Here is a 19,818-nt window from a genome sequence, read left to right on the forward strand (position 1 = left end):
TATATCTTGACAGAGAGAGGCACTGTTTTGGCGGCGCATTTTTTTTTTTTGTTGCTGAAAATTTGGGTCGGTTGGGTAATGAGAAACAGGAGAGAAAAATATGGTCACCCTTAGACAGTTCCTGATATAATTATAGTTCAAAATAGACATTCGGAGCAAGGGCTCAGACGTTTTTACAAGACGCCTAAGCTAGGCTAGGCGTACGATTACGTCATTACATACAACGTCCCAACTTCTTATAGTCCCACGCAGAACAATATTGGAGACACGTGTGATAAAACATAATTTATTATAATCTCGTATTTACAGTCATCATCAGTAAATATTATCAGATGGAGTGAAAATAATGTAGAGCGAAAGACGCTGTTTCTCAAAAATATGGATGTTGAGTTTCATATCATGTTGCAATTCCTTATAGTTGTATGATTAAGTGGAGAGGTTAAACCAGTAGAATTTTCCACATTAGCCTTTTATGTTACAGCAGATTTCAAAATACCGTTCATCTTCTCTGTTAGATACAACCACACAGAAATCAATAAGAAACTCCATCTGCTACAGCAAATTTGAATGAATAGTTTCTTGCAACATTTTGTCTAAACGATATAATGAACTGGTGTGCCACCATGCTGTAGACATCATATGCAGGCGTCAAAACATTGGCGCCTACGTGTCTACATGTACGTCTTGTTGCAGTGTTTATTTCAAATGCTGCAATACATTGATGTCATGCTATTGCTGTGCCATGTCTTATTGATTTATGTGTGGTTGTATAAAACAGAGAAGTTAAATGGTATTTTGAAATCCGCTGTAAGTCCGTACCAACATGGTTTTTTTTGTATATAACGTGAAAAAGGTGAACTACTAGCCGGCCACATCAGTGCACTGACGAGGTATAATCGATGATGAAATCAGAAGAGAGAAAAATGTACAAGAAATTTCAAGAAGTAAAAGAGACAAAATCAGAAACACAATTACGAACAAGGTTAAACATTTAAATATACTTAAAAACACCAGTTTGGAAACAAACTTGTGGAGGTCATGATACGAAGTCCCTAATTTCCCACAGGAAGCAAGAAATGACTGCATGGATGACCATCTGGAGATCTGTGACGTCGTTTCAAGATATCGATCAGGCAAACATAATTTTATTCTGTGATGTGTTTCATTGAATCATGGGAGTTGTGGTATCATACTTTTGATAAACATGAGTCAAGCTATGTTTGAAACAATTGCGTCAAGTTGTCACCTAAAATAATAAAGTTTTGGTTATTAAAGTGGCTATATGGATGAGGATTTGGAATTTACAATAACAAACATTTTACGTATTTATCAGTCTTTTGCAATGTGTTGAGTAAAGAACACAGACTATGTTTGTTTCACATTAAATTTCAATTAGGAAGCCATGATAACATTGTTTTATAAATTAAAATCCAAATCTTCATCCATACGGTCACTTTAAGACCCTTGGTGGGTCCCCCAGCTTAGATGTAACCGTGTATTTCACTCCAGGGTCGAATGCTGCAACTGCAAATATATATCTCAGTCCTTTGGATTTGAGCATGGCTCAAGTCTGGATTTCGAAAAATTGTTTGTTTGTTGGATAAACGACAACTGGAAAATACAGGCTGAAGGCACGACTTTGGATAATCCGTACTAATTTCTTTGGCGTTTTATTGAAATTGGACATTCACCGCTTCTGTTGTCTTGATTGTCGGCTATGACTACAATCTGTGATTTTTGGATGATTGCAAAAGTTTTTTATTACATTTTTCCGGGGGGAGCACCGTAATTACTATAGGGAGGCGGTTGGCCATATGGCGATGGTTCTCCAAAACCCGGTCCACTGGGCGTATACCCTGGATTTGAATAACTATACCTGTAGAAGAAAAAAAAGACAAATGTCATGTGTTTATTTGTTATACAATCTACAGCCACACTCTTGGAAATCTTTTGTTAAAGAATATATATATATATATGCTATTTCAAGGCATTTGAAATTGTGTTACTGAGGTGTACACTACTGTACTGCATGTACTGTGTTGTGTTGTGTTGTGTTGTGTTGTGTTGTGTTGTGCTGTGTAGTGTAGTGTAGTGTAGTGTTGTTGTTGTTGTTGTTGTTGTGTTGTTGTTGTTGTTGTTGTTGTTGTGCTGTGCTGTGCTGTGCTGTGTTGTGTTGTGATGTGATGTACTACACCGTACTGCACTGTACTGGACTGTTACAGTAGTGTAGTGTACTGTACTGTACTGTCTGTGCTGTACTGCACTGTACTGTACTGTTACAGTAGTGTACTGTTGCAGAAGTGTACTGTACTATACTGTCTATGTTGTACTGTACTGTACTGTACTGTACTGTACTGTAATGTAATGTAATGTAATGTAATGTAATGTGCTGTGCTGTACTGTATTACACTGTATTGCACTGTATTGCACTGTGTTGTACTGTATTTACTGGATTGGTAATCTATCTAAAAACAGCTAATGTTAGTAGTTTTTAAGTGTATTTATTTTCTCTGTCATTCATTGCGTAAGGATCATTTATCGCAATTTGGATATTTTCACACATTCTGACTTCCTGGTTTATTTGGTCATCCTTTCTGAAAGAGTAATTTTTTCAGAAGTTCACACAACAAGAATATCGGAGAAAACACCTAATATAAGGCATGACCAATTTATGATTTTAAGAATTCGTTCCAATAATTTGGCGGGAACTTTGTAAACGGTAAGTTAGCATCATACATAGTTGATAACATAAAAAAATCTTATTACCCAGCTTGTCCTTGTTGTCCAGCTGGGCCCAATCCAGGAGGAAAATCTCCTTCACCGACACCTCCTGCTGCGGCTGGTGGTCCGGGATACTGACCGTATGCCGGTGGTGGCGCACCAGCATCACCGTACGCCCCTGAATATGGCGCACCGCCGTATTGAGGTCCCATAACTCCAGTGGTTGTAATCACAGTAGGGCCTTGCGATTGTTGTTGTTGATGTCGTGTTGTATCTAGAGCTTCCACTCGAGACGGGTCTAGAGTGAAAGACTTTTTAATGAGTGCACCCCCTATGACGATAGACACAATTCCACAGATAATCAACATAGCACCGTACCATATAACTGCTATCAATACTGCTACCAAAGCAATACCAGCGGCTAGCATTATAAGACCGACTATTATCATAATGATGCCCCTGGTGCGATATGCTACGCTTTCTTCGCTCATTTTGATTCCCCTTCCAAGTTCCAACCCTGCAAAGGAAAAAAAAAGTCGATTTTTATCAACTTCAACATCATCAAAAATTTCCGGTACGGTGAATGACAGCCTATCTATAATTTCAAGATTTTGATACTGCTCACATGTTACCCACGTTTCTTTGTATACACCGATGTCACTGACTCCAGCACTAATTGACATCAGAAATGCGTTAATAGACCTTTCTAAAATTTGCCAGGGTGGCGCTCTACTTCCTGTCTGTGTGTACCTTGGGGGTATACATGGTATAGGTTACTTGGTTACTAGTAATCATTGAGCACTGCTGCTTTCCTCAATGTCTGAACAATACAAAAAAACATCTCTAATTTACACTTCTATATAATACCATAGACAGTGGAGGGGCACTGTCTATTATAATACCAAGGGACAAAGCTATGAGGTGACGATACCCCCAATTTGAGAGTGGGTGATGTATTCTAAATTCCCTGTTTGGAATCTGGAATGGCCTATTTTTATACAAAAGGGACACCCAGCCACACAAGCGATATCATAAAAGCGGACAAAACCCAAAACTTAATTCTTTGGGGTATCAGCATACCACATGCAATAAGCCAAGGTTGGACGCGTTCGAGAAAAAAAAAGTGTATTTATACCCTTGTCGTTGTCGACAACCACGTCTAGATCTTCGTCTTTCAAGCTGCCGTTCTCGAAGTATTATGAGTCAAAATGTTCAGAGTAGCCCTTACTCTTTCCGACTTATCATAAATTATGCTCGTTTAGGTATTTTATATGACTCCCCAACCCCAATGTTTTTCTTTATGCAGGTAAATATCGACTCGAAGTGACATGGGCCCTTAGTGATATGGACCCAAAAATAATTGTTTTACCCGACCCCCACCTAGCTTTTTACTGCCGACCCTAAACTTTTTTTTACGCATTTGAGAAAAAAGTAATAAAAACGCAAAAATTGTGTGAAGTCTCACGAGAAATAGCGGATGAGGAAACTGCCATCAACTTAAAAAGACGCTCTAAAACTGTTCTTCCAATCTGTAATGGCTATACATCTGATATAATAGGAAGAAATGGACAACACAGAAACCATTTGGAAAACAACGGAAAACCTGAACTAGACACACACAGAAAAAAAAATATAATAAAATAATATAAAAAATATGCCTATCCCACCTATTCTAAAATTGAGAGTGATCGGAACCACACAATTTGTTTTCATTTGGCCTTAGCAGGCTCAGTATTTTGTCTGCATTGTTTACTGTTATTTCTAGTCAGTGTAGATTAACATATGGACAACATCTACACACACATGTGTTTCATTACTATTACTCATAAACATGCGTGGTATGAGATATTTTATTGGAGTTATTCCTACATATTAAGTGTATGACGAAGTAGTCATATTTAACATTAGACCAATATGGTTGTCTGAGAGACCGATCATCAATTTATAATTACCTGTACATTCGGAAAGGTACAAAGTGTACAAGTAGGTCAAAGTCACCTTTGACCTTAGACTATACTGTCACGCTTGAAATTATGCATAGTCATTATATGGGATTTAATCATTATGTTAATTTCGTTGTAGCGACTTTCTACTGTGTACTTCATCAAATAATTTTTTTTTCAAATTAATGGAAAATGAAATAATTACAGTTTACAGAAATATTTATGTAGATTATGTTGTTATAATCATCGTACTGAATAGGGGTCTCTTATTTGACAGACGTTGTTGTCTCGGGAGTGTTGTTGAAACACATAGTTCGGACAGTACTGGAAGTTGGAGATCGATTCTCCGTCATCGTCTAGAAATGGTAAAAGGTGTGCCTCTGTGCGACAAGTCAACAAGTCAGTAAGCTGTGCATTTTATTGTTGAGTGGATATGACTATTTGATCAGACTGTCCAGTTAAATCGTCCAAAATAAATATAATGTCTGATTACATACCTTTCAAAATGGGTAGGATCGGTGTCATACCTTTTTTATTGGGAGATGTGGTTCGTACGTCGTTTGCCAGCTATAATTTTGTGTTTGTCCTTTCACACTTTTTGACCTAGTTTTGTTGTGGAGATTGATTTAAATCAAAACACGGCTGTATATATGGTATTATAATATATTCCAATTTTTCATGTCCAAAGAAGTCCATCAATCAATTTTAGTCGTATTTCTCTCTCTACACAGTTGTCGAAATGTAAATATGATATATTTGTACATAAAGGTTCAAAGTCACTGTCTTTGAGGTTTGACGGCCAGGAATGCCAGGGTTATGTATATGGGGGAACGGGACTCCGAACATATGGACAAAATTCAACCAGGTTGTATGGTAGTTGCGTTAGAGACCACCAAATGTATGTGGTTGTTATGTTCAGGTTAACCCAAGTCACTGGCTTGAAGAAGGGATAGGACGGCGGGCCAATATGACAGGGTTAACCCAAGCCTTGCACTACATACTATACCCGTCAGGCAAACTTGAAAGGTACTTTATGGTAACGTACCTTGGTACACGAATGTCATTGTTTACCCAGCACATATCCTGAATCGACCAGGACGCTGTCAGCCTTTTTTCTTATTTGTTGACTCATGGTGATCCATGCACATTAGACACTGACCCAAAATACTAGTATGAACCATTGCTACTTCGGTGCTGATAGGACATCATAATTGATTGGATTGATTGATTGAAGAATTATGACAAAGTGTTTATGTTATAGTTTGTAGATATTATGCTGATCTTACAAAAACTATTCCTTCATCAGCGAGGAGAGACTGTTTTAGTGGCTGAAAATCAAGGTCAAACAAAAATAACAACTCACCTTATCAAATTAAAACAGGAACTCGATCCCACTGAGATGTTATACGAAAAAACCCACCAACTTAAGTTCCAGGCGGGCCCAGTTGGGCACTTGCCTTATATGATCAACGTTATTTCTGCAGTATATGGAAGCGGAGTATGATGTAAACGTACGAATAAAGAAAAAATCACCAGGTCACATGACGCTTGTTTGACCATGAAAAGGGACGAATGGATCCGCTTTTGTACATTGACAAATCAGAGACGCAGTGTCTCTTGGTTTATGTGACTACCTGAACTCTGTACCCACGAAATATAAAAGTTATGGGATACGCAGCGCATGCGTTCAGTGGTTACTTTTGGCGATGCAAAGTGACCGACCCAGACCGTCACAAAATGCGATTCGTAAAAAACCTGTACATGCGTAGTAATGAACAACTCAAATACTGAAGTACCAACACATGCCGTGACATGAATAGCCCTTTATACCAGTCTGTTTATAGCACGTCGCTATAGTAACTGGCATTGCTTATACCTGACCCAATTCGCTCTAAGGTTATCTTTAAAAGGGACTGTTTGAACACCGTGTACGTCACAGTTCCAATGCCCAAGGTAACAAAACCTCGGTACATGTATATTGTATTCAAACAAACGAAGCATGAATTGTTGACAATACACGTAGTCTATATAGTTCTGCCCGTCCGGCATTGAAATATTGTAGTAGTGGGAGGACAATAGCAAAGCACCCACAGAAATCTCCTCATACTTAGATATGTCATTGAATTATTGAGCTTCGGCATACAAAGTCTGTACAATTCAATCTATCCGTGTTAAGCAGAGAAAGGTACATGCACGATATAATATAGACATAGACAACGACGATGGTTCACTCGATAAATCAGATTAATTGGCCAACCTATCCAAAGTGTCCGAAAAATATATACGGTCCCAGACTAGCATTTGGTTGACAAATTTCAGGTGGAAAGGGCGAGACAGGTTTGAGATGACTCATCAAATATTACTCCTCCATGAACAAAAGTCAATAAAATAATGAAGTTTATTTACAAAAAACAATTAATACAAGTTGTCACTTATATGTACATTCGGGATATTTTATCCAGAGGGTAGTCTACGAGACCTGTATACTAACTTATGATTAGTTATTGCTGCTGGCTTGAATAACTTGGTCTTGTCTAACAGTCTATCAACTGGGTTTGTTACTCCGTTGTTGCCACCTTTTCCAACCATAAAACAACAGTACACGAGTCACAAATCTTGTCAGTATGCCCTATCAGGCTAAATCCAATTTTGGCACTTAACTTAACCAGAATAATGTGAAGATGATACGTGGTCATCCATTAAATCTGGTTATTTATATATATATATATATATATATATATATATATATATATATATATATATATATATATATATATATATATATATATATATATATATATATATATATATGTGTGTGTGTGTGTGTGTGTGTGTGTGTGTGTGTGTGTGTGTTGAGGGTAGAAGAAAATCAAGTCGGGTTTTTCGTCTCTACAAGCCTGTTTCGTGAGTAAATCACTCGTCAGGAGATGTTGATGTACATCAACATCAACATCTCCTGACGAGTGATTTACTCACGAAACAGGCTTGTAGAGATGAAAAACCCGACTTGATTTTCTTCTACCCTCAACATATACTCCGCTCTGCGTGCAGACGTATCGAGCACTGTACTACGGACAAATCTTACCACTAACTTCCTATATATATATATATATATATATATATATATACATATATATATATACATATATATATGTGTGTGTGTGTGTGTGTGTGTGTGTGTGTGTGTGTGTGTTGTTTGTTTTACAAGTTTTATAAATTTGTATAATTATAAAATGTAATTTATCTCGATTAGCATGATTCATTTCTGAAACCTTTCGTAATCCTTCGTTAAGAAGATGTGCAATAAAAAAAGTTACTCTCGTTATATGTACACATGCATATTATACACGTCAATTAAGTCTATCCGTAAAACTGTCCTGTACGGTTATAGTAGCAAATAGCACTTGAGAAGAGAAGAGAAGAGAATTCGTTGATAACCCTGTGACAAATACAAGAAAATCGGAATGTGGTATTTGAATAATTGTCTAAAACGCAGCTCCTGCCTTCTCATCTGGAACGTTGATTGTCGGTGGAGGCGCACTATGACCCTGCTGTCCATAAGGATCCGCTTGTCCAGAGTATCCGGGTTGTCCAGGCTGGGAATAGTTGTATCTATCAAATAAATATACAATATGTTTGGTTTCCTCCACTTGAAAATCTACATGTTTCTCTTACTTTAAATATCCAGTTGTACAAAGGTTTGTTGAATTAATTCATGTATTTATGATTTATCATTATTTATTCATTCACACTTCAGAACAATATAGTTTATAGTATTCGGTCAGTCATTCAGTCGGACGGACAGACAGACAGACAGACAGACAGACAGACAGACAGACAGACAGACAGACAGAAATAAGTTTACATACATACATACATACATAACTACATACATACATACATACATACATACATACATAATTATTAAAATTTACTTTGAAAATACACACTCAATGAATCGTTTATGAAGTTCAACGTTAAATGTATATAATGTATGCGTGAGTTTGATCCGATCCGTTGCTAATACCTTTAGTATGTACTTCGACATCTTCATACAATATTTTGATAAGTTCATATACATCAAAATTATCTTAATTTCATGTATATGAGTGACTGATCAGGGTGAACAATACTAACGAGGACCCCTAACTTACCCTTGGCCTTGATTTGCTGGTGGAGGGTATTGATCTGGTGGTGGTTGTTGACTTTGACCTGGCGGTGGATATTGACTTTGACCTGGCGGTGGATATTGACTTTGACCTGGCGGTGGATATTGACTTTGACCTGGGAGTGGATATTGACTTTGACCTGGCGGTGGATATTGACTTTGGCCAGCGGGTGGATATTGACCGTATGCAGGCGGCGGAGCGCCATATTGGGGCTGTCCACTGTACATGGTTGAACCAGTCGTAGTTACTACAGTAGGACCCGCTGATGGGGCAGCTTGGACGGTCATTACAGTAGTGCGAGACCTATTTCCAGCACTGCACATCCACACTGAACCAATAATGATAAAGACAACCCCTGTCAAGAGTACGATTGTACCCACGAAGAAGAAGATCCACAACACAATTTCCAATATTACGCCCACCACGAACAAGATAATCCCTAAAATGAGAAATATCTGACCCCGTTGACGACGACTGGCCCCGTCATCCATCTTTTTAGAAGGTGATTTCTGAAACGATAAAACATGTTTATAAGGATCAGTTTAAAATCTCTATTTTGGATGCTTGCAAGTGGTTTAGCCACTCAGAAACAAATGGCATCGATGGGGCTCGAACAGCAACGTGCAGATTCCAAGGCGGTCACTCTAACCATTCGCCCACATGATGGATATACCTGATATACAAGTTATTATACCATTGGAACAGATGAGATAATCATACACATGGACCATGCACATGTTATACAGGTCAGGTCAACTTGGACTCAGGGACATGCATTATGTCGTATTATTGTGGCGCTGTGTTCAAGTTATTCCCGTAAGTTTATATATAAACGTAATATGTATGAAACAGAATTCGATGGCATAGGTGCATGCCATTCACATAATGACATCAAAGTGTTGTCTTGACATCACAACTTTACGTTAACTTATGAAGCACAGTTTTTACCTCAAAATTTCAACATCATAGATAAATTAAAGTATTCTAAGATTAATGACGATGTTAACAGTTCACTTTGTAGGCCCAAGATTCTGATTTCATGGCGTGCTGTTACTGTTCTTGACTCGATATCCGGTATCTGTATTTGCAGAAATCTGTAATGGCGACCTATCAACACATTTATAGCTATTTACCTTACCAGAGAGATCTCACTAGACTCCCCAAAGTAGTTTCACTTACCCTGGACTGATCACGGTTGAATGCAAGCACGAGTCAAACGTCAAGAATTGTTCCCTCCTGAAGATACCGACGAATGTTCAGGCTGAATTCAAGTTTGTGTCGCCGTATTACGCGAACCTTGTAGCACAGGCCTAGGGTTTTACAGAGTGGGACGTTCGAATATATTTTTGTCCGATCGACAGATTACTGACTCGAAGGAGAAAGGTATATGCGAACAATCAGTGTTTTAGCTCCTTTGGAAAGTATGAACAGGTTTTTGTTACAACTGCGTAGAGCATGTTTGTGTTGGTATGACAACGTCATTTAAAGTGGATGACCTCGAAACGTCGGTCAACCCATGTTGACATACACACATTGTCAACACTTTCATTGTAAAGACGTTAGTACGTCATATACAAGACACTAGGTCTTATGTTCCCCTTGCGGCACATGACCAGAAAATGTATACAACAATGCCCATTATTTGTATTGGGTCGCAGTACACCTGCACCAGTCTTATGGAAAACATTGTCACAGTGATATATATATGTCTGCGTGCAGTTTGTGTCAACGCAGCCTAATCAGTTGAATCGCAGGCCATTTCAATACTTATACCTGCAACTGCAGACATCAGACCGTGAACCTATTACAAACAGGGAAAGGTTACACACACAAAAATGGATTGGATTAATAATAATAACACTTGGCACAGCATGTTGGAACAGCAGAGACTTGTATTACACACCATGGTTTGATAAGAATAGTTGTATTGCCTCTTGTACTTGAAATGCCAGGGGAACTGGACATTTGTTGTGACCAGTGAACTGTTGTGTAAAGGGGCCATAAATCTGTTCTTATCAAATGATGGAATGTAATACAAGTCTCTAGATACTTCCAACATGCTGTGCCAAGTGTTATTAATTCAATTCATTTGTTTACTTTCCATGTTTGTAACAGGCTCTCTTCGAATTCGTCCAAGGTCTGATGTTGGCAGTTGTACTACATTTATATTGCTTTCTTGTTGCCTGTCTCTGGGCCTATTTGAATATTCGGCCAATGGAAAACATCAGACAATGCTTATCGCAGGACGACAATAACAGTTTTATGATATATGATATATGTAAATGTGTATGACATATGATCATAAAGGTGTCTTCAGTAAGTTACAGTTCAGGAGGGTCGGGAGGATTAGTCACGTGTCATTTTACGAATCCGTTTTCGGGGAAGCCGGGGGGGGGGTGGGGTCACAGTTTAGAAAACGAAATTAGGGAGGATGACATTATACAATCTATTGTATAACATTTCTTCTTTTATTGTGAGTTCCAGCATCACTGTCACCTCTGCCACATCCCACGGCTGCCATGGTTGTACCATACTGTATCAGTGATGTTGCTGCTGACAACCATGTAATGCATCAATTATTAGTGTTACATAGGAAAAGGAGGGGAGTGAATCTCACAGAAGAGAGGGTAAACAGTGTGGTAAGACATTGAGGGTGATGTCGGAGAGCTGAGACGTTGTTCTCGGGCCAGGCACTTTATTCAATCATTATTGGTGCGACCCTCAGTTCTGATAACTTGATTCTGACTCAAGGACAGAAGATGCAAAGCCTTCACACAAATTCACTGTGGTGGTAGTTGGTGATAGTTGAACATATCCCAGGGTTGATGTTTTTGGACGAAATACAAAAGAAATTTTCTAAACTAAAATGGATATCACTTTTTAAAAAGTCCCCATGTGCATATGAAGGAATCAACTACATAACCATTGTCACCCTAAATTGTAAAACATCAAATTAAAAAAGGCAGGTCAAATTCCAATCTGATTAAAATCCGATGTAGATGTCGGCTAATCGTTCATTGCTATTTTACCTTCGTTATTTTGCCTGAATTGACCTTCTTGGTACATGACTGTTTACGTGTTTAGCCTGATCGCCTCCTCTAGATAACCCATAACCTCCGGTAACAGTCTTATTTGTCTGGATCGTTCTGTAGTTTAAGCTGTGGTGTTGATGGTATATATATTTCCTTGGTTAGCAAGAATGTGACTTATGATTGATGGTGTGATAAAGAGTGGGTTTCTTTGTAGATTTAGTTAGCCTGACATTAGAGCAACGATTTTGAAAGTGTGTTCCGTTTTTTTAAGTCCTGTAGGATATTTGTGACACTACTGGTTTGTTATTCTATAGTTGTTGTGTCAAAACTTGCAGCTCCTCGAATTCTCAGGACCTTTTTCAAGATTATTTATGTGGATTTTCTGGTAGGGACCCCATATGCCACTGCACATTTAAGTTTAAGACAAACTAGAGTTTTATATATATGCAATATATAATATATCTATATCAGAGTTTCGAGCTGAAGTGTTGTTGTCTACCAGTGAATAAAAGACACCTTCCGTCCTCAGGGACTCGTAATGGTTCAGGTGGTACTCGTTACCATGACGACAATTGTTCTCACAGAAATGAGAAGTCTATAAATATCGACCAGACAATAAGCTTTACAATTTTACAGCCAGACTTCTTTTCGATTCCATAAAACCTCTGCATAATTGCCAATTAATGACATAATTGGAAATGTTCGATAGTAACCTCAACTAGTAGAAATTTGGTACAAATATACTGTGAGAAGATGACACCTCTACGAAAACAATGTGATTTCAAAAGTTCAGATTTTTAAGCAATGGGGCGAGATTTTGGTACACAGTGCATGTATATGATTTATTAACTTCAGAAAGAAAGATATCATGAGCAAATATTCACCCTGTCTGTCATTTCCGAGGATCCAATCAGGAGTATGGGACTTTCACTTTCCAATGTTTATTTGACGAAAAGAGAAGTACAAGGAACTCAGTAGTATAAGGAAACAATGCCACATGAAACTCAAAATAAAAGGTCGAATATTGGCGTGGAAGAGATATAAGACCCCATGTAAACCATAAGTGGGACTGAGTCTGGGACTCTCATTTTGAACAAAGTCCAAAGTTAGGCCGTATCTGAGACTGGATATGAGACTCGTGTGATGTAAACAATAAACAGTGGACAGCAACAGAAGTGATCGCAGAACGGATGCAGCTAGCTAAACACAGCACATGATAAGACACGAATCATGTTCACTCAGCCCAACCGTGTGCAAATTGAAACAAACAAACAAACTACATGCATTGCATACAACAACCATTCAACAGTGACGGCTTTAAGAATACGAAACGAGATACATACGTGTAGTTGAACAGATATAGGTTTGAATTACATGTAAGTTGTCTAGGCTACACTAGCTGAAATACTAGGTTGTGAGGCTACCATTAACCCGTCTCAAAGACGATCTCAGGTTTGCTTGCAATTACAGACTATTTGATATATGAGAGTCTCAAACACGGTCTCACTTAGCATGTTCTTCGTTTTGAGAGTTTCAGTTCTGATCTCAGTTTCTTGATCCCACTTCTCCTGTATTTGGTGTCTTACATACCACGACAGGTGAGGTCGTGGAAGGTTGACTTTGATTCTACAGATAATCCACCACCTCCGGATGTCGACCTACAACAGGTGAATGTGGCAACTATTGTTGTATGAGTATATGTACAGACACAAACTTTCACCAGATTTAAACTGAATGCCTTCCAGAAGGGTAGTCTTACAATTTCATTATTTATGCAAGAAATTTAGCTTTACATCTGTGATTTTTTTCAAGTCCCAGTGAAAGTTATAGCTGTCAAAAACGTTGTTCAAATGCCAGGAAAGCTTGCCATCCTCGACTGCACTCGGCTTTCGTGATCCCCTACATACTCGGGATATGCACAGCCGTTTCCATGGCAAATAATAAACGAAATTGAAACCTGCATGACATTGCTATTACGCATTAGAAAGTTTACAACATACTTCAAACTGCTAAAAATTTGAACTTTTGAAATCACAATGTTTTCGTAGAGTTGTCATCTTCTCACAGTATATTTGTACCAAATTTCTACTAGTTGAGGTTACTGTCGAACATTTCCAATTTATGTCATTGCAAACTGTAAAGTTTTCGTTAGAGCATATTCTTGCACTATTCATCTCTGTATAGTGAGATCTTATTTAAAAGGAAAACTACATTACAAGTGTTTGAAACGTACAACTTGTGTATACGTACCTACCTTCATAGAACTAACATTACTAGTACTGTCAGTGGTTTATACTACCAACACAGAAATGACTCATCAATACACTGCGCCCTCAGTGTTGACAGCATACAGCACAGCATTGCAAACAGGTCTTTGAAGGTAAAAACTGCTGAAAAAGCAATACGTTTAATTTGTAATCAAACTGTCACAGAATGTCCTCACCGCTTAGAAATTTTGTAACTGTATATACTCGTATAAGAATAGTTGCTGTATTCTACTGTAGTAGGTCCGGAGGTTGTGGATTATCTGCCGAATTAAATTCAACCTTCCACGCCATGATTCGACCTTTTTATTGAGTTTATCACCGTGCTTTCCCAGGGAAACTAATTTTTTTCGTGGATTTCTTATTTCTGTAAACAAATTTCGCTATAGTTGAAACCCTTGTCGTCTAACCTCCATTCTGATATGATATAGGACTATATGTGAATTGTCTGTTCATCATCAGATCACCGTCAGAAAAAATAACCTGTCGATCTGAGCTACCTTTGTTGTTGATGAACATGATAAATCATCTACATTGTACTAAATAAAGAAATTTAATCACACATTTTTTTCCAGCAACAAACATGTACTTTTTCTAGTTTCCGTACATATCGCACCACATCACATCACATCACATCACAGTATATTTATACCTATTTGAGGTTTGTATCAAAACGTTTCCATTTTATCAAGTCACTGATTGGCAATTATGCATAGGTTTTATTGAATGGCATTTTGGCTGTAAAACTATAAAGATATGTACAGATCAATGTTCCTGCACTTTTCATTTCTGGGAGAACAGTTTTGATAAAACCTCTGTAGTCATGGTAATGGTGCCATATATATACTCGTATAAGAATAGTTTATGTATTCTACTGTCGTAGGTCCGGAGGTTGTGGATTATCTGCCGAATTAAATTCAACCTTCCACGCCGATATACGACCTTTTTTAGTTTATTACTGTGCTTTCTCAGGGAAACTTTTTTTCCCCCCGGACTTCTTATTTCTGTAAATAAAATCGTTAGTTGATAACCCTTGTCGTCTAACCTCCATTCTTATATGATATAGGACTACATGTGAATTGTCTGTTCATCATCAGATCACCGTCAGAAAAAATAACCTGTCGACCTGAGCTACCTTTGTTGTTGATGAACTTGATAAATCATCTACATTGTACAAATAAAGAAATTTAATCACACTTTTTTTTTCCCAGTAACAAACATGTACTTTTCTAGTTTCCGTACATATTTCATCATATCACATCACATCACATCACATCACATCACATCACAGTATATTTATACCTAGTTGAGGTTTCTATCAAAACATTTCCATTTTATCATGTCATTGATTGGCAATTATGCATAGGTTTTATTGAATGGCATTTTGGCTGTAAAACTATAAAGATATGTACGATTTGTTGTATTTATTGGGTAAGTGTCTGCCACAGCAACCGTGCTTGAAACAGTACCGATATGACGTTCGACGTTGTTGTCTACAGATAATGAGTTTCAACATGACGCAATACCTATAATATTGTACGGTCTTTTGAGAAGTAAGAAGGGCATAGTTTGAACGAAAATCGGATGGGTGTTTAATAATCAAAATGGAGAGAACATTGGTACGTACGTTATGGAAATGTTTGTTTTTACAATATAAATATTTTGATAATTTCATAATTTGATTCGGTTACCATTTACTACCCATGTCTACCCATTTATTGGTTAATAGACACAGGCATGTAGCAAAGAAAGGGTCTGGATACACGTAACAGTAACATATGACATTAGACCCCGATAGTGTATATAGTAACTGATCAATATGGTCTCCTGAAATGATTCCCAACAGTTATGACAAGCCGTGTATTTATTTATTTATTTATTTATTTATGTATTTATGTATGTATATAATATTAGTATACATTTGATTTCTGATATTAAAAATAAACTCTAAAATACGAAACTGTTTGGGCCACAGTTCAATTCCTGTATACTGTGTTTCAGATGATTCAAAATTGTTTCAGTATTCTGTGGGTGCGTACGTATACGTATAGTGCCCCACGTGACCGATTGAATAATCTGACAGGCATGGATGCACGTACGTACTGCATCAATACCGAAGTAACTACGTGTATAACGGTTTGTTCTGAAATAAATGACTTTGGAGGGGTTTGCCCTGCTGATATAGACTTTAATCAGAGTTGTTTAAGCGCGATGTTAAACCTTTAGACGATAAGAGCGCCCCCAATTAATGCATAAAGAAATGTGGAACTTCCCAATCTATTTTTTCTCAGAATTATACGTCGTTTATGACTAATTTCATGAATATTCAAATTTACTATCGTAATGTGAATTTATCAAATAAAATAAATCGTACAAAACTGCATCACCGTAGATAGAGTTTTAAGTGTAGAAGTAGCCTTTATATGTTGAACGTACATAGTGGTTAAGTAAGGTCCGGAGGTACTGGGTTATCTCACGTCTAAAAGACTAACCTACCCCACGCCGTCCATTGACCTTTTTTTGACTGTTTCATACTTGTTTCAGATTACTAAAGGCTCCTATTATCATTTGTTTTAGATTTAATCACTGTCATTATGTCGACTTGAGACTTGAAATTCCACGTTTCAAATTTTCAAGACAATATGCACAACGATGTCGACAACCAGTGTGAAATGATGGTGTAGTACTAGTATTTCGAGCCTTGTTATGCCTGGTGAACACTTAGTTATAAATATCCCAGATTGTTTTGGCCTGAGATAATATCGCCTTATATGCTTTGTATTTCTATAATTGCATACTACAATTATATAATCAATAGACGCTGAACAGCAAGTTAAATTTCATATCTTCTTTCTCTGGCCATGCACAGCACAACTGTTGAATAGTTCGATAAGTACGCACTCAGTCAATCCGTGAGCTCAGACTAGACCCTATAGTGGTCTGAGATCTGAGGGAAAGAGGCGATCACCCGGAACAAAACAAACGGCACAAAGCCATGATGGAAGTAGAGGTAAATAAAGACACCTAGCCGCTTTCACCACATCAGACTTTTATTTTTTTTAAATCGGATTGGCACTCAGTGTAAGTGAACGCTTTCAATTAATCCCTTATGTCAATAGTGCTTTAAACTGAAGTTAGGTAACTCTAGCCTGGGTCTACTTTGGACCTCAGACCACTAAATAGAGTGTGGGTTTGGACCCGGGACTACTTTGCATCTAAGGCCGGTACACAGACTTTTACTGTAGTTCATGAGTAGCTTGTCATTTCCTACGAATCATTTCAATATGCACATTTCACGTTTTCAATATTTTATTTTACATTCATTTTATCACCTATCACGAAAACTAGTCCTGCACATTTATACACATGCATGTTACGCCCTCAGTGTTGACGACACGGTACGGTAGTCAAACAGGTGTTTGATTGTAAAAACTACAGTTAATTAACATGTCAGAGAATATCCTCACCGCTTAGAAAATTTATATTTGTATATACTCGTATAAGAATAGTTGCCGTATTCTACTGTAGTAGGTCCGGAGGTTGTGGATTATCTGCGAAATTAAATTCAACCTCCCACGCCATGGCGCCAATATTCGACCCCCCCCCCCCCTTTTGTTTTACAATGCTCCCCTTTGTAACATTGGATTGTCTTGTACTTCACATTACTTTAGATAAAATTGCAACTTGAAACCACGTTGAGTTGGAATCTTCATTCTGAAATGAGAAATGACTACTTGTGGAATAGATGCCCATAGTCAGATTATCACCAGGCTTTTAAAATTTGTGAATTGCAGAAAAAAATGCGGTTAGATTTTGTTTTGTTTGTTGATACTTTATTAACTAAGTCACCAATTGCTTATAAATTTGATATCGTAACATCTACAAATTATGCGCCTAATGGTGAAGAGAAAACATTTCACGTATATCAGTTCTGGGGCTGGAATTTGGAAGTGAGAGACTTTCATTTCACAACTTCATTTTTATTTCGGGAAACGAGAAGTGTAGCGAAATGCAGTTGTTCAGGGAAATGTGGTATTAAAGCCCCAAATAAAAGGTCGAATATCGGTGTGGGAGGTTGAATTTAATTCGGCAGATAACCCACGACATACGAGTATATATATTGCACCATTACCGTGACTCACTACAGAGGTTTTATCAAAACTGTTCTCCCAGAAATGAAAAGTGTAGGAATATTGATCTGTACATATCTTTATAGCTTTACAGCCACAATGCCATTCAATAAAACCTATGCACAATTGCCAATCAATGACATGATAAAATGGAAATATTTTGATAGAAACCTCAAATAGGTATAAATATACTGTGATGTGATGTGATGTGATGTGATGTGATGAAATATGTACGGAAAATAGAAAAGTACATTTTTGTTGCTGGAAAAAAATATGTGATTAAATTTCTTTATTTAGTACAATGTAGATGATTTATCAAGTTCATCGACAACAAAGATAGCTCGGATCGACAGGTTATTTTTTCTGACGGTGATCTGATGATGAACAGACAACTTACATGTCGTCCTATATCATATCAGAATGGAGGTTAGACGACAAGGGTTTCAACTATAGCGAATTTTTTTGATAGAAATAAGAAATCCACGAAAAAAGATTGTTTCCCTGGGAAAGCATGGTGATAAACTCAATAAAAAGGTCGAATATTGGCGTGGAAGGTTGAAATTAATTCGGCAGATAATCCACAACCTCCGGACCTACTACAGTAGAATACGGCAATTATTCATATACGAGTATATACAGTTACAAACTTTCTAAGCGGTGAGGACATTCTCTGATAGGTTGATTACAAATTAAACGTAATGCTTTTTCAGCAGTTTTTACCTTCAAAGACCTGTTTGCAATGCTATGCTGTATGCTGTCAACACTGAGGGCGCAGTGTATTGATGAGTCATTTCTGTGTTGGTAGTATAAACCACTGGCACTACTAGTAATGTTAGTTCTATGAAGGTAGGTATGTATACATAAGTTGTACGTTTCAAACACTTGTAATGTAGTTTTTCTTTTAAATAAGATCTCACTATACAGAGATGAAAAGTGCAGGAATATCTCTAACGAAAACTTTACAGTTTACAATGACATAAATTGGAAATGTTCGATAGTAACCTCAGCTAGTAGAAATTTGGTACAAATATACTGTGAGAAGATGACAACTCTACGAAAACAACGTGATTTCAAAAGTTCCATAAAATATGATGGATTTTTATCAATGACATGACATTTTGATATATAGTACATGTAGAGAAACTGGATAGCTAAAAACGACAAATTATTCTGTTTGAAACTGAAGGACAGACACTTTACGTTTATCATTTGAATCTAGAGTATAGAACTTTCACTTTACAATTTTTATTTGAGGAAAAGAGATGAACAAGGAAACCCAGTAGTATGTACAAGGAAAGAATGACACATGAAACTCAAAATAAAAGGTCGAATATTGGCATGGAAGGTTGAATTTAATTCGCAGATAATCCACAACCTCCGGACCTACTACAGTAGAATACAGCAACTGTTATTATATGAGTATATAGAAATACAAACTTCCAAAACGGTGAGGACATTCTGTGACAGCTTGATTACAAATTAAACGTATGCTTTTTCAGCAGTTTTTTTTTTCATTCGAAAGCCTATTTGAATATCATGTAGTCAACACTGAGGGCGTA

At 37.4% G+C, this 19,818-nt stretch overlaps 2 protein-coding genes across 2 annotated transcripts; both read right to left on the reverse strand.

Moving 5' to 3' along the window:
• Positions 1-314: 314 nt before the first annotated feature.
• LOC144435620 (uncharacterized) lies at positions 315-6,275 on the reverse strand. The gene is made up of 3 exons (XM_078124213.1): positions 6,028-6,275; positions 2,767-3,238; positions 315-1,876 (listed from the first exon to the last, which is right to left on the reverse strand). The coding sequence occupies exons 2-3, from the start codon at positions 3,210-3,212 to the stop codon at positions 1,762-1,764; spliced, it is 561 nt and encodes a 186-aa protein (XP_077980339.1). The 5' UTR covers positions 3,213-3,238; positions 6,028-6,275; the 3' UTR covers positions 315-1,761.
• A 1,586-nt stretch (positions 6,276-7,861) lies between these two features.
• LOC144435810 (uncharacterized) lies at positions 7,862-10,286 on the reverse strand. The gene is made up of 3 exons (XM_078124435.1): positions 10,013-10,286; positions 8,819-9,342; positions 7,862-8,276 (listed from the first exon to the last, which is right to left on the reverse strand). The coding sequence occupies exons 2-3, from the start codon at positions 9,322-9,324 to the stop codon at positions 8,150-8,152; spliced, it is 633 nt and encodes a 210-aa protein (XP_077980561.1). The 5' UTR covers positions 9,325-9,342; positions 10,013-10,286; the 3' UTR covers positions 7,862-8,149.
• Positions 10,287-19,818: the final 9,532 nt, after the last annotated feature.

Source organism: Glandiceps talaboti, chromosome 5 (assembly GCF_964340395.1).
Source record: "Glandiceps talaboti chromosome 5, keGlaTala1.1, whole genome shotgun sequence".
NCBI lineage: Eukaryota > Metazoa > Hemichordata > Enteropneusta > Spengelidae > Glandiceps > Glandiceps talaboti.

Excerpts from the sequence above, each read along its gene's own strand:
- LOC144435810 (XM_078124435.1), bottom strand. The coding sequence starts at position 9,324 with ATGGATGACGGGGCCAGTCGTCGTCAACGGGGTCAGATATTTCTCATT. Across the intron at positions 8,277-8,818 it reads CCAGCAAATCAAGGCCAAGG|ATACAACTATTCCCAGCCTG; the intron begins GTAAGTTAGGGG and ends TTTATTTGATAG.
- LOC144435620 (XM_078124213.1), bottom strand. The coding sequence starts at position 3,212 with ATGAGCGAAGAAAGCGTAGCATATCGCACCAGGGGCATCATTATGATA. Across the intron at positions 1,877-2,766 it reads GGACAACAAGGACAAGCTGG|GTATAGTTATTCAAATCCAG; the intron begins GTAATAAGATTT and ends TTTCTTCTACAG.